We start from the raw sequence: 15,176 nt of genomic DNA, 5'->3' as shown, positions 1-15,176 counted from the left end.
CATGTATTGTTTTGATTATAAACAGATAATCACTCTAGTATTATGAGAACACACATCAATATCCTTTACAAAAAATGTGTGGCCCTTCACAATTGTTTCCTAATGAACATTCCAGTGACAAGGAAGTCAAAACACAGTGGCATCTTTGTTGTGGTGAGTCTCACTCTCAATTGAAACTGAGAGAAGGGGAATGTTATGAAACCATGGCAGAATAAACAGAGGGATTTCCCTCCTCCTCTCCCCGAGGGAGCAGAGCTGCTCCACGCCTTCTTCTTTCCATGACTACCAGAAAACCGGTATCACCACCCAACAGACAGCTAACAGTCACTCACACACACACACACACACACACACACACACACACACACACACACACACACACACACACACACACACACACACACACACACACACACACACACACACACACACACACACACACACACACACACACACACAAAACAACACCCCACCCCTTTCAACTGTGCCGGCAGCTGTTTCTGGTTTGGGCAGTCAGGCCTGCCTGCATGCAGTGAAGAGGAGGAGCAGGCTGGCCAGAGTAATGGAGCGCAGTCTGGAGCTCGCTGCTTTGGGGCTGGGCATTGCAGGATGGCTCTCTGCCATCCTCACACGCTGCCTCTCCCTCTGGAAGGTGAGTGGCACAGTGGACAATACCACAGCCACGCTGCCAGCCTACTGGGATGGCGTGTGGCTGGAATGGGACCATTGGGACATAGCCCATGATGGCAGCCTGCACTGCTCCTTCTACCAGACTCTTTTGTCCCTGTCTGGGAACTTCCGCATTTGGAGAGCCCTGCTGGAGGCTTCTGTCGGAGCCGGGACATTTGCGGCGGTGATTGGCGCATCGGGGGCGGTGTGGTTCCCTAAGCGTGGCCAAATCAAGGTGGTGTCTGGGGCTGTCTTTGTTTTGTCTGGGATACTGCTGCTCATTCCCACCGCCTGGACGTGTCACCACACGAGTCAGCCTCTTGAGGCCGCTGTACATCTGCGGAGAGACTGGGGACCTGCCCTGTACATGGGATGGATCTCCTTTGCTTTGAGCTTAGCTGGAGGGTGCTTTCTCATGACCAGATGCCCCACTTTGGAGTCAGAACAGGGGGGTCCCTCTATTTTCGCTCGATGGGGGAGACATCCTGAGGCAGACCGAGAAGCTCAGGACCCTTTGAGCACAATCAACAGTACTGCACTCACACACAGCCAGTATGGACGGAGGTCACAGCCTATTTGAGGGTGTATGGTTGCTTACTGAGCACAAATATTTTGCCATATTTAACTGGATGTGAGGGAAATGACTTGCAAGTTAAATGGGTATTGTTGGATTCAGGGGTTGTGGTGATGATGATGCACTGGCTAATTTATACAAAGCCCTAACATGTAGACTCAGTTGTATATCACTTGGAACTTACTTTTATTAACTGGGATTTGGCTAGGAACTCTAACACCCTGACATTAACAGTTTCTCAAATGATTTTTGAAGGTTTTCATTTGTGTCGTTTAACTGACGGTGATTCTGAGACTTAAGCAAAGTTCAGACGAATGCAAAAAGGCACTTAAAACGGGATATGGTTGTAGCTGCATATGAACATCAGACAACATCATTTATAACAAGCCAAGTGGCTGTACTGTTTACATGAGATGATGTGATGCTATTTTGTTTGTTCATTAGATACAAAGACTAGTATTGTGTATCAGTAGGGTTTTTACTCAGTTTTAAAACAAATGCTTTATGAATGCATCTCAAATAAAAGCAATATTTGATACAAAAGAAGAAACTGTTTACTGTATCACCCATGTACCCCATTTGGTGTTCTAACCAGACCTTACTCAACTGATTTTGTTTACTGTTTTGGGCTGAGCATGTTAAGGAATGACACTCACTCTGCTACCATACTAGGTCAGTGGTTCTCAACCTTTCCAGCCCGCGACCCCCAAAAATAATCGAATTGGGGACCCCCCACCCTGACAAGCTCTTGGAATTGTAGGCATTACATTTAGTTTGACTCGCTTTGTACATTATGTTTCAGTGAAACTCAGCCCAAATACTTTTTGAACTTTTATTTATATACTTTCTTTATTACAATATGCTTATGACTTTATGGAATAATTACAATCAAAAAATAAAATAAAGCAATTTATGAATCATTGCAACAGCAGAGTTCTCAAAGGGAAAAAAAAGGCAGGATGCAGGCACACAAATGCACACCAAACCAATATCACCTCACAACTTGAACTCTCTCCAGTGTGGTGGGTTTTAGTGTAGACACGGTCAGGGGTTGGGGCAAAAGAAATGGGGATTATGTGGTGCTTCTAGGTTGGGGCAAATCCGTTGAAAGACAGTTGCGACACTACGATCTCGCCGGGATGCGATCACGTGGCCATGAAGCGAGCATGCTTCATAAAACACTGAATAGAATGGGGTATTTTTTACTTTTGATTCAGGATAGAAATTCCGAATCAATTGTAAGTTGGTTTTGGCAATACATTATTGAATATTATATGAATATCTGCCCTAAAATGTAAGTCTATGGGAGTGTTCTCTCTCTCAATGACTCTGGGTTGGGGGGAGGAGGCTACTCCAGTTTCTCGTCTCCCTCCTCCACATCCTTCAGATTGAGCACCTCCACGGAGCCTCTGCCTTTCGTCTCGCATCGGATGAGCTCATCGATCTCCCTGTAGCAGCCGGGGTCCACTAGACACACCTGGGTGTGTGGTAAGATGGATGGAGAGAGGAAATAGTTGGATGAGCCTCAATGGAAGAGGGTAAAATACTGTGTGCTGTGTTACTATCTTCCAACATACACAACCACGAAGCCAAGTTTCGAAACCCATTTGATTGCATATTAAAATTGCCTTGTGGGTGGACGGTGGACAATGGGCGTCACACACGTAACATGCTCATACTGTATATAAGACCACTTTAAACAGCGTGAAGTGTGCGGCCGGGAATTCATTTTTTCTTTTTAATCTATTAACTGATGGATCATACAGTATGAGATGAAGGTGTCCCCTACCATTTCCAGCTGCTCATCAAAGTCCTCGCTCTCCACCACCTTGAGCAGTGGCTTTAGCTTCTCTTTGACCCTCTTGCCCTCCTTGGCTGGCAGAGTGAGCCGCAGCCGCATGTGTGCCCTCTGGATCTGCATGGACTCCTTCAACTGCCTGATCACCTCCAGAGCCTGGGGTCCACACAGAAAACAAATATGTATTCATTGCATTGTCGTTTATGACAGTGGTTCTCAACATGTGGGTCGGGGTCCCCACATGATTTTGGGGGGGTCCCCAGATGACAGTAAAGTGACAATTTAATTTAATTTAATTTGAATACCTAAAAAAAGAAAAGATCTGCTATTTTCACAATATTTATCTGTGGGGACTGAGTAAAAATAAATGTAATGCCTCAACTCCAGGGTGGGGGTCCCCAGTTCAAATATGATTATTTTGGGGGGTCCTCAGTTCAAATATGATTATTTTGGAGGTCCCCAGTTCAAATATGATTATTTTGGGGGGTCCTCAGTTCAAATATGATTATTTTGAGGGGTCGCTACCTGAAAAGGTTGAGAACCACTGGTTATGACACTGATGTCCTGGTGAAGTTTTCCATCAGTTTTTTCAAATTGGACAAAAAGATTTTAAATAATAACTGTAAGACTGCATTGGCCCCCGGGACGTAGAGAATGTTGGCTGCTGCAGTAAGTATTGACTTTGTGGGTGTTGGAAACAGTGGTGGTGAACTTAGTTGCAAGATTCCATTGGGTAAATTGTTCAATAAACTGTATTGCTAATAGTAAACAGTAACACAAAGCATAATATAAAGTATTTCCTCACCTGCTGCTTGGAGCTCTTGTTGGCTTTGACAGAATAGTGGATGTCCTTCATTGCACGCTCAATGAGGTTGACTGTGTACGGCCTCTTGGTCTCTGGGTTGACACACTTCTCTGCCACAATCGTTGCGATGTCCCGATAGCTCGTCTCCAACTGACTCTGCCTCTCCTTGTCGGACACTTGCAGCTCTCCTTTAGCCAAGATCTGAGAAAATGACAGACCAAGCAGAAAACATTACAGAAAACATTGTTATTGACTAACTGTGATGTGAGTAAAATACTTTTACATCTTTTTCAAGCCAGACCAATAGTCTTGGTGAAGTTACCTGTTTACAGATTTCTGTCAGGTCATCTGTTCCAAAGGCTTTGGATAAGTCATCTTTCTTAGCCACTTGACCCTTGGACACGTTCACGAACACAGAGCTTGTCTGCAAAACCTCATCTATGTCCTTTTCCCTGTGATAAAAGATTTGCGAACATAATATAATATTGTGCAATGGTAGAAAATGTCTGTAACGTTATTAAGCAGTAAATAAACTATAATATTACACACCAGTCACATAATAGCTCCTATAGCTCTGGTGACGGTCCATAGCGTTAGATGGAGTTCTCCTTCTAACGCTATGGACCAGAGCTAAATAGCTCTGCAGCGAAGTGGTCCTATAGCATGAGTGGAAAGTAATTAAGTACGTTTACTCAAGTACTGTACTTAAGTACAATTTTGAGGTATTTTTTTTATTTTACTTGAGTATTTCCAAGTTTCAATACTTTTACTTCTACTCCATTACATCACAAAGGGAAATATTGTACTCCACTTGTACAAAACCACTTCAGGCCTATACTTAGGCTATTTGAAAATAGACGATCTACCAGCTCAAGCTTGCAATTATACATTTCATACATTTGAAAACTTGTGAAATGGGACATTCTGCATAATGATCTACTTTCTACTTTTGGTACTATAAGTACATTTTGATAACAACATTTTTACTCAAGTACATTTTGAATACCTTAATACTTTGACTTGTAACAGAGTATTTCTACGTTGCAGTATTGATACTTTAACATGTGAGTACTTCTTCCATCATTGCCCTATAGCAACTTGACTGCATACAGTTCATGTATCTTGCTAAATAAGGTTACATTATGGCTTTAAACGTTACTCACGCGCCAGCTCTCCAGCTCATCACTTTATTTTTGTAGCAGGCGATTTCAAATCGTTTCCCTGCTTTCTTCATCCTCACCACCGCCACGTTTGTTAACCGTATTTGGTTTGTGGGTGTAAATATAGACATATTTAAGTTTGTAGAAACGCTGTGTAGTAAAATATACGGTAAAATAAATAACAGAGAATATTATTTATGTCAGGCCAGACTTGTGCGTCAGACATAGAAGTATGTGCTCTTCATATGAGTGTCCGGGTAGAAACAGGGACGAATGAAACGGGGGTACCGTTTGTTTTGTTTTCATCTGATGGTGGGGAAATATTTCGATGAATACACTTTTTGGCAAATTATAGATAAATAAAATATGTAATATATATTTTCAATGTTAAATTAAAACAAAAAAATATATATATTTGAGAAAATATAATAGAATCACAAAGACGTTTAGCCTAGTGTTAGCCCTGGTCCAGAGCGTTAGTGAGTTCACTCTAACCAGACGCTCATAGACCTAAAATTCCACTGCCGTGTGAGGTCACAATTTTTAGTAAAAATAAACACTATTTCATTGCTCACCAAAAAAAAGGATGTTTTGTGTTGTTGGAAGTCTATTCTCCAGGGTGGGAAGCCTCTCAGAACCCCAACTTCTCTATATAATATCCTTTTTGGGAAGAAAATAAAATATGTCCACCAGATGGAAATTAGTTGATTTACTCCACTGCGCCCTCTACAGATTGGGTCAATATAAATTACCATTGACCAAATCGGTAGAAGGCGCTGTGAAATAAATACAATAATTTCCGTCTGGCGACATATTTTATTTTCTGCGCAAAAAGTGTATTATACAGAGAAGATGGGTTGTTGAGAGCCGCACCACCGTGGAGAATAGACTTTCATTAAAAAAAAAGCCTTTTTTTGGTAAGTGGAGCATTTATTTTGTTTATTTTTTACTAAAGACGGAGACCTCACACGGCAGTGGAATTTTCGGTCAATGAGCATAGCAGCGCGACTGCCAGGGCTAGTTGGAGTGAACTCACTAACGCTCTGGGTCAGGTAAGTGCGACACTACAAGTCACGGAAGCACGCAAAACTACAATTCCCAACATGCCCACAGTGCAAATAATAATACAACTTGGCTTCATACGTACAGCAACGGCCGTATCTTAGAGTAACCGATTTGACAGACAAGAGTTGAGTACTGTATATAGTTATATAGTTATTATGGGGATGACTCAGGCTTTCAATCATAAGTAGGAAGAGACAAGTAGGTGGCGGTAATGCACAAGTATGTTTGCCAACCGCCAATAAACGCCAATAGAAGAAGAATATTTTGGTTCCCAACCCAAGCCAGGTTAGATGAGGTTACACTAGTATTGTTGCGTTGCAATTTACAGTCGAGAATCAAGGGCTTATAATGTTGAAAGGATTCTTCTTGTTCCCTTTGCTAGAATGTGTTTGCAGCTTGGACACGCAAGGTGAGTGCATCTTTAAGCTAACTTATCAACATCTCACAGCAATAGCGTTCAAACTCGATTTATACATGATATGCATCACATTTATATCCTGATCGCTGCTTCCTTGATCGCATCTTCGCTGAAGTGAAGGTGCGATCAAGGAAGCTGCGATCAGGATATAAATGTGATGCATATCACGTAGCCTTGAATCAAGACTATCGTATTTGTGTATTTATCGAGTCTTGAGTTTTACTTTCGTATCTACAAAGTCTTGGCTTGCACCCCCCAGTGCGACCTGCACTTTCACCAGTAAAGCCCGTACCTCTCCGTAAATGATCAAAATAAATAAATAAGATGCTTATGCGGTTGTCCCAAATGTTAACTCGCGCTTCGGAGTCTTTGTGCAATGTATTATTCCATATCTTTCAATAACGAAGTGTTTTAATCCCGTCTGTGGCCGAACGCCAATTCCCCCCTCGTTTCCTTCCTGTTTACATTGAGTAATTCCGGTTTTCACCGGATGCGCCCCGTCAATACCGTCCATTGAGGAGCACGGGGAACTTCCGACACAGACGGGATTAAAAACACATCTTTATTGAACAATACGCTCTAATTAATACATTGCACAAAGACTCCGAAGGGTGAGTTAACATTTGGTTCAACCGGGTAAGCACCTTATATATATTTCTTGTCCATTTACGGAGAAGTATAGCTCCATAAAGAACCTCTCACTCCGCTATACAGCTCCGAGATGAGGCTCTATGTGGTTCTCATCCGGGATCGGTCGAACGTCCGCCAAGGCTCCGCTGTTTACCCTTTTGTATACATCGTATCCCAAAACTAATGGTAGATTCCAAACCTCACGGATGTTTAAGGTTTGGACCGGAGCATAATATTTTAGGTCTGGAGCGAAACTACCCGTTTAAATTGCTTATTTAGTCAGCCTGTGGCCATGTTTCCCATTCAACCCGGAAAACCCCCCTACGTCCGCTGCCAGTACTGCTCCTGGTTTGGCTACAATGGGAAACATGGCCACCGGCGGACTAAATAAGCGATTTAAACGGGTAGTTTCGCTTCAGACCTAAAATATTATGTTCCGGTCCAAACCTTAAACATCCGTGAGGTTTGGAATCTACCATTAGTTTTGGGATACGATGTATACAAAAGGGTAAACAGCGGAGCTTGGCGGACGTTCGACCGATCCCGGATGAGAACCACATAGAACCTCATCTCGGAGCTGTATAGCGGAGTGAGAGGTTCTTTATGGAGCTAGGAGAAGTACGGGCTTTAATGGTGAAAAAGCAGGACGCACTGGGGGGGTGCAGGCCAAGACTATCGTACATACGAAAGTAAAAACTCGATAAAATACATCTATGATAGTCTTGATCAAAGGCTACATGTCCATGATATAATGTAAAATCGAGTTTGAACGCTATCGTTGGCTCCTGTGCAATTAAATGCTATAGCAAATACAAATAAAGAAGAACAAAATAACTGTCAAACGTTACTGAGATGTGTCTTACGAAAAGAAAATGATGCTCTTTCTCATGCTATACAACAAAAATGTGGAATGCCCTACCTAAAGGAGTAAAGGAGGCTGCAATTCCAAGCTGGCCCCTGTCAAAGTCTTAACCTACCCCCACCCCCCCTCCTCCTCAAACTCTCTATTGTACATATTTCTTCATACCAGTAATCTGTAAGCTGATTGTATGACGTTCTGCATAGTAGTGTATATTTGTCTGTTTTCTTAAATGTCATCATGATTTGAGTGCATGGGGATCTCATTTTAAATAAGCCATTGTGCTTTTATGAGCGATCCAGTTGAGGACCTTGTATTCTGAATCGTACTTCCATGTACTGTTTCCATGTCTTTTCTAAATAAAGCATTCAATCAATCAATGCTTTTATTTATACCCAACAGCCTCAATGGATGTCAACATTCCGGAGGAGACTTATTTCATGTTAGTGTGGCATAACAGGCTGTACTTGTATTCAGCCGCGGCTGTCGCCTTTGGAATATGGTTCTCTGTGAAGATGGTTGTGAAAAAGGTAAGGTATGCTATCAACTATGTTCAGGCCACCGGCTCCATGTTCAGATAAGTTTAATTTCTTTTGGACGTTATTGTGAATTTTACACTTTGATGTCAGACGTGCTACATATTTTGGAAAGCAAGGGCAAGTCTAACCAGCGCCCCATTTTTTCCTGCCAAAATCCCCATGCAATATTGTTCTGTTTGGCAAGTTTTATAAAATTTATACAAATCCTTAGAAAATAGCAGATCTACACACACACACACACAGACCGCGAAGTGGTACCTCACCCTTGCTTCACTGATGAACCGTAGGCTTTCTTCCTGAGATTTACAGGCAAGATTTGCACAATTTTGTGTGCACAGCCACAGACAGATGTTAAAGTTGCAGGTTCCATGCTCAGGTGCCAGTCACACATCTGCCACGAGTTGTGTGCTGGCAGGTCGATCAAAACAAGAGTAATTACCAATGTAGCATATTGGGGGATTTTGGAAAAAACCTTTGGGACGCTACCCACACGTTTAGATGTGTTGCTCATCCTCGTACCTCGTTGTAAATGTGACTAATCAACGATGAAAATTATTTAAAATATAATACCAATAATTGGTATTATTAAAGGGGAGAAATAATAATAAGTTAAGTTTCCAAACTTTTTGTGGGCAATTTTATATATATATATTATTGTTTTTTTATAGCTCATGAAATAGCTTTCTAATTTACATTCATTTGTCTTCCAAAATTGACTTGCATGCATCTTTTCTTTTTAAAAGAGCTTCTCCAATCAAGTTGGGCCATGGTTTTATGAAGCTGTGAAGAAGAGTGTTCATTCTGAGAAGGAGAATGTGGTTCACGTTTCAGGGGTTAAAATCTTCTATGGCTCACAAACTGGAACAGCAAAGGTATGGATATTGTTCTCTGAAAACATAATGCTTCGATGTATTCCAGATACACAGCCATAGAACAGAATTTTTGTGTAGGGATCCATCTCAGAGGCAATAATTTGTAGAGCTCATGTGTACTCACCCAATAATGAATTGCTCCATATACTCTACATTTGAAAGTTCTGGCAGACAACTCTTCTTTTACATGAGACTAACACAGACAACATTCTAATTTCTATGTAGCCGACGGGATTGACATTCACAGCAGCACTGAACAACACATGAAACTTCCTTTAGTGAGCACATACAGTATGTATGGGACACACACATTTACAGGTATGATTACAGTCACCCTGCACCAACCGCAATGCACATGTCAATTTGTGTGCTTGTTGAAGGAGGTTTACATGTGTTCAGTGCTGCTGTGAATGTCTACCGTTGCCTCTCGTGGAAACCCGGGTTTGAATCTGAGGCACACATATAAAGATGTACTGAATGCGTATTTATTTAATAGGATAAATCCTATGGAATTTACTGACACAACGGCCATTATATATATATCCTGGATTGAGGGAAGCTTTCATCCACTTCTGTGCGTGCCTTGTGACACAGGTCCTGAGAACAAGGATATTGCTGATATGTGGTTTATTTATGAACTGGTTGACAGAACTACGCCTAAACGGCATGTTTACCGGCTGTTTTCAAAACACTAACCCTGATTCTTCTAACATTGATTTGTCACAGGGCTTTGCAAAAGGGCTGTCAGACGATGTAAGGGGTCTGGACATACCAGCTGAGGTGATTGACATGAAAGACTATGATCCAGACGACAGGCTGTCTGATGAGGTAGGTGAAGTGTTTGGACACAGTGACTTTACCAACCAAGTACTGTACATGTATGGATCGGGACCCGATATCTCCAAACTACATGGGTGCCTGCTGGCCTTAGATTCAGTTACTGCTCAGTGAACTGAGTTGTCGGCTAGCTTGAAAAACTATGAAAATGTTTAACAACACAAATCTTCTCCTATGGGGCCCTTTATTGTTACATTTGTTACTATTATGGGCTATTTGAGTGATGGGGTTTACACTATACTACTACTGGTGAGAGAGCATACCCAATGTGGAATGTACTCCGCTGGAGTAAGTGTGGAAATTTAGTGTCCCTCCTTACACCAACTTGACGAGAATAGCTGATCTACAAGCTTGTAAAATTGCTATTTTTGACAAATGTTTGCCTATTTTCACCAAATGTCTGGCTATTATGACATGCCGGGTTAGGGACGCTAAGGTTCATGTGGTTAAATACGTGCTCTAGAGCCACTCACTTGTTTTCATTTGTTTGTTATTACAATTTATCGTTGGGCATTTGTTACAAGTGTCCATTTTGATCACATCTCTGTGCAGTGCACCAACAAGACAGTGTGTGTGTTTCTACTGGCCACCTACACTGATGGGCAGCCAACTGAGAATGCTGAGTGGTTCTGTAAGTGGCTGGAGGAGGCTTCCACTGACTTCAGATATGGGAACACCTACCTGAAAGACCTAAGATATGCAGTGTTTGGCCTTGGCAACTCTGTGTACGTCGGGCACTATAACACGGTGAGAGCTGTTTATTTTTTAATAGAAAATAATCTCTGCTAGCCTAACTCCAAATACTAATTTCTATATGATATATTCTTGGCCTGTCTTTCAGTTGCTCTAAATCAATTAGTTTTGAGTGATGTAGTGATAAATCTGTGGCTCAAAAAGAGACACCGTCTTTCAGTTCTAGAACTGAAAGATGAACTGTACTTTGCCACCTCCAATTATAAAACAATAATGACAATTTCCATTTATAAACCAATAATGACGATTATCAGCATCAGAATAAACCATCATATAATACTATATATCTGATATACTGTATCATAAACAACCATATAAACAAGTAACAAAGATAAGTCTAAACCCATGTCCTTATCCTCTGCAGGTGAGCACGAATGTGGACAAGTGGCTGTGGATGCTGAGTGGCACACGTATCCTGACCAGAGGTGAGGGCGATTGTAACGTTGTGAAGAGCCGCAATGGCAGCGTCCAGGCGGATTTCCTGGGATGGAAGGACAAGTTTCTGAGCCGCCTCCAGGCTCTGGCTAAAGGTGACAAGAAGAGCTGCAGTGGAAACTGTAAGACCAATGGTGGCCCCTGTAAGAACAAGAAGCACAACCAGGAGCCATCAGAGGAGGAGCAGGCAGATCCACAACCTGACAGCTTTGAGGTAATGGAGGAAAATAAACCCTATTGTATCTTTAGTTCCACTAGACAAGTCATTCTGGGGGAGCATCGGTAGCTGATCAGATAATTGAACATATAATAATCACAAAGTCCACAGTTGGACTAATAGTTGATGTCCCCAATTATGATGTTTCACTTTGATGTAGTAGACAGTATAGTGCTTTAAAGGTGCTGTAATTTACATGTTTTTGTTAAAATGAATGTTAAATGCTCTATATTCTGATAGCACTCATATAGTACATGGAGTGTCTCTCCAGCTCTTTAGTAAACAGAAAATACATTTTCAGGTCGGGGTATCAATTTCATTAATTCAGGAGATATCTCAAAAAGATACATGATAGATGAGTTAAATTAAAATAAAAGTGATGGGGGGAAAAATGATATTTGAACTGGAACACTATGAAATCAAAGCTGATGAATTGGGTTCTCTCTCCTGATTGGATGAAATTGGTGTCCCCCCTGAATATTTTTTCTGTTTACCGAAGAACTGGAGAGATGGGGAGACCCCTGTTACTGAACAGACACTTCATAATATGAAGAATAAACACAACATAATATGAGATTAGAGCTTTAACTTTTAACAAAAAACACTTACAACAGCCGGATGGCTGATGTTGCGGTCCGGGCACCTACAGTAGGCTGCTAATGCAGTCTGGCAGCGTGTCGCAACGACCTTTGCTGCGTGTCACTCCGCATCTCTCCCTCCCCATTTCCTGTATACTATTAATAAAGGCACAATAATCTTAAAAAAAAACACTTACAACATCAAAGATATTCTTATGAGTTGGGGTTGTGAAGCTTTGATGAAGGCAAGGACTTGACTGTTACTAATTTTCACAGTACACATGACTTACTTCCAACTAATAATTGCTAATTGCTTTTATGCTATAATCACACATGACATGACATCACAGAACTGCTGAATTGCCAAGATTCTGAGCCAAAACTGGAAGTGCAAATTATCAGCAGGGGTGTTCTTGTGTAATAGAGAAAACTTGTGGAGATGTTTGATTTATCTACCTACTGTTCATCCACATTTAATCCAGCTGCAGCACATGTGGACAAAAATAGTTTCAGCGGGGCTCATGCTGTGATAAATTCCTGGAAATGCAATTAATATGCATAATTATGCTTTCTTATTCCCAATGAAAGATAATGACGTGCAATATAATGGGTTCCATATGGGCTCCCGTAAACAATCATATATAATCATTGTATACCAGTTATGGTTTTGTCTCACTCTCTCTGTGAAACTTGAATAGGCCTGGCACCATTCCAGAGAAAGCTTGGGAAGTGTCTCGCATTTTCACCTTTTTTATTTTCTCTCTCTTCCATGACTTCTCTTCTCCACCCCGCCCTCTTCCCCGAGTGTTGTTCACTCTTTAATTCTCTTTCATTTAAATCACCTCTGCCTATCTCTCTCTTTCCCCTCAGGAGGAACAGCTGGAATCCAGTAGTGATGACGAGTCCTCTGCCGTAGATGAGAATAGATCTGTAGTCGACGTGGAGGATCTGGGCAACATAATCAACGGCCTCAAGAAAGCCAAGGTTGGTGCCCAGATATCAACCACATGAACCCTATTCTGGGGGCGAACATTCAACAAGCTCACCATTTGCTTCTAGGAGCGTGTAGATCTTCCTCTCTATACCAAGTATATAACACCATTGTGGTGTTAAGCCTCTAGTGCCTCCACTAGCCTGGCATGATTGGTTTCATTAGAAAAGAGAGAAGTGGCAGATGGTTTGATACCAGACAGCAGACTCCAGTAGGTGACAAGTAGATTAGTGACAGCATAAGAGCGAGCTGCGGACGCCCACTTCACAGACTTGTGAGGAATGTGTGACAAAAAAAAAGAAGATAAAAAAGGAGAGGTGAAAAGGTATAGGATGTGTTGCTATATCATTTTGTATAGAAGGGAGATTTTATATATATATATATATATATATATATATATATATATATATATATATATATATATATAAAAACATGCATGCGCACACATGTATATACTGTGTAATAGTATGTGTGTGTGTGTGTGTGAGAGAGAGGAAATCCATGAGAGGGCAAAGTAAGTATAATGCAGCTGCCCTAGTGTTCAAATCGTCTGTTTGACTTGGCAGCAGCATCGATACAAAAAATGACAAGAGCAATGTGCAAATGTCATTCTTACTCTGATTTACAAACATCAGAGAATGCATTTATTTCTGTTCGTTATAAGAGATGTTTACCACACATAGTGTGTGTTACTTGCACATGTTGTGCTCAGTGCTCAGTACTGCTGAAAGTAAGCTACTGTGTTTGGGTTAAAAATATGTGAAAGTACATTCACGTGTTTTGCAGTACCTCGGGGACATCCGCCATACACTGTGCAAACACCCTTTTTTTGTGAAAAAACACTGTGAGAGATCTTAGTCCCTTAACTTTATTTTTCGGTCTCATAAATGTATAATGTTTCAACTTGGCAAAGTTTATGTTTGCAATCCTTTGATGGATTTCAGGAGTAGAACCTCAAAAAGGCAAGGAATGTAAATATTGTTCCAGGGCTGTCTTGTCTCCTGCATCTTTAATATGATGGCAGACAGAATGTGAGATTTGGGAGCTTTTGACAGGCCCTTTGCAAGTCCTCCATGAATGTATAAAGTTCTGACATTAATGCTAGCAGTTTGAAAGTCAGATGATATTGAGCTGAGTATTTTTCAACCTTGTTTTCCACAATGGCTGGGGTTAACTATACACTTTTATTGGTTTAATTTCCTTTTCATGAAGACATGGATTTACCATAGTTATTTCTTTTCTAATGCACATTTGTGTCAATCCCTGACAATATTGGTCCCACTATCAAACGAGCATTTTTTTAAGGTGATCTTGTTTTGGGTTTCTTGTAAACACAGGTACACTTGATTCTTACCAGTGCTCAGTACTCTGCACCCTATGTTTGCTTCCACATCTCACCAACACAGATAACTGAGATAACCTTTGCACCTGTGGGAAAAGATGTCCTTTCCAAAGCATTCTAGAAGAAGCAGAATGTGCAATTCTGTAAGGTCAAAGGAAGTAATTGAGGCGGTGTCCGGTGGCTTAGGGGTTAAGTTCCTGCCTACCACTAAGGGGAAACAAATTCCTCTGCGGTACTTCCAGCTTGACTGGGCGCTCCAACGAACACAATTTGGCTGTGCTTGCGGGTGGGCAGCTGGCAATGGAGGCCGTTCTGCACTGCCACTAGTGACTCAACTGGGAGGGACAGCGTGTTCCTCCACACTGGAACTATGCCCTCCTGGTGGCAAAATTTGTATTCCTAGGATGAGCGGGCGTGGGAGCGCTTGTTTTCGGACACCCCGACGGAGGCGTTCCGTCTGAAGCTGACTTGAGCCACGAGAGGCACTGCCGAGCGAGTTTATGTGAGCGAGGCACCGTGCCCGAACGTTGCAAAGTCTGCTTCAGCCGACTCAGCGGCGTTCGAGTTATGTCACAGGGACAGAATCGTAAATCCTCGTCCCCCGTAGTTGGTACCTCCGAGACGGTGAAAACAG

The 15,176-nt window shown here is 41.8% G+C and overlaps 3 protein-coding genes across 3 annotated transcripts in view; 2 read left to right on the top strand and 1 right to left on the bottom strand.

The window, feature by feature from the left end:
• The first annotated feature begins 469 nt into the window (after nt 1-469).
• On the top strand, nt 470-1,912 carry LOC311050770 (claudin-4-like). The gene has a single exon (XM_084064919.1). It carries the CDS (start codon nt 563-565, stop codon nt 1,247-1,249), a length of 687 nt encoding a protein of 228 aa, XP_083921045.1. The 5' UTR covers nt 470-562; the 3' UTR covers nt 1,250-1,912.
• Nucleotides 1,913-2,156: 244 nt separating this feature from the next.
• On the bottom strand, nt 2,157-5,235 carry LOC311050769 (ribosome maturation protein SBDS). Its single transcript, XM_084064918.1, has 5 exons — nt 5,010-5,235; nt 4,169-4,298; nt 3,847-4,047; nt 3,033-3,197; nt 2,157-2,720 (listed from the first exon to the last, which is right to left on the bottom strand). Exons 1-5 carry the CDS (start codon nt 5,135-5,137, stop codon nt 2,592-2,594), a joined length of 753 nt encoding a protein of 250 aa, XP_083921044.1. The 5' UTR covers nt 5,138-5,235; the 3' UTR covers nt 2,157-2,591.
• Nucleotides 5,236-6,146: 911 nt separating this feature from the next.
• The window catches only part of tyw1 (tRNA-yW synthesizing protein 1 homolog), a 75,421-nt gene continuing 66,391 nt past the window's right edge, over nt 6,147-15,176 (top strand). Inside the window, exons 1-7 of the mRNA XM_084063852.1 lie at nt 6,147-6,480; nt 8,381-8,508; nt 9,261-9,389; nt 10,116-10,217; nt 10,779-10,973; nt 11,344-11,628; nt 13,080-13,193. Of these exons, the coding sequence (XP_083919978.1) occupies nt 6,420-6,480; nt 8,381-8,508; nt 9,261-9,389; nt 10,116-10,217; nt 10,779-10,973; nt 11,344-11,628; nt 13,080-13,193 (1,014 nt within the window). The 5' untranslated portion in view covers nt 6,147-6,419. The remainder of the gene's footprint in view (nt 6,481-8,380; nt 8,509-9,260; nt 9,390-10,115; nt 10,218-10,778; nt 10,974-11,343; nt 11,629-13,079; nt 13,194-15,176) is intronic.

Source organism: Gymnoscopelus microlampas, assembly GCF_963454915.1.
Source record: "Gymnoscopelus microlampas genome assembly, chromosome: 8".
NCBI classification, from domain to species: domain Eukaryota; kingdom Metazoa; phylum Chordata; class Actinopteri; order Myctophiformes; family Myctophidae; genus Gymnoscopelus; species Gymnoscopelus microlampas.
Note: the sequence above shows the minus strand (reverse complement) of the source record. Positions and strands in the feature narration are given on the sequence as shown.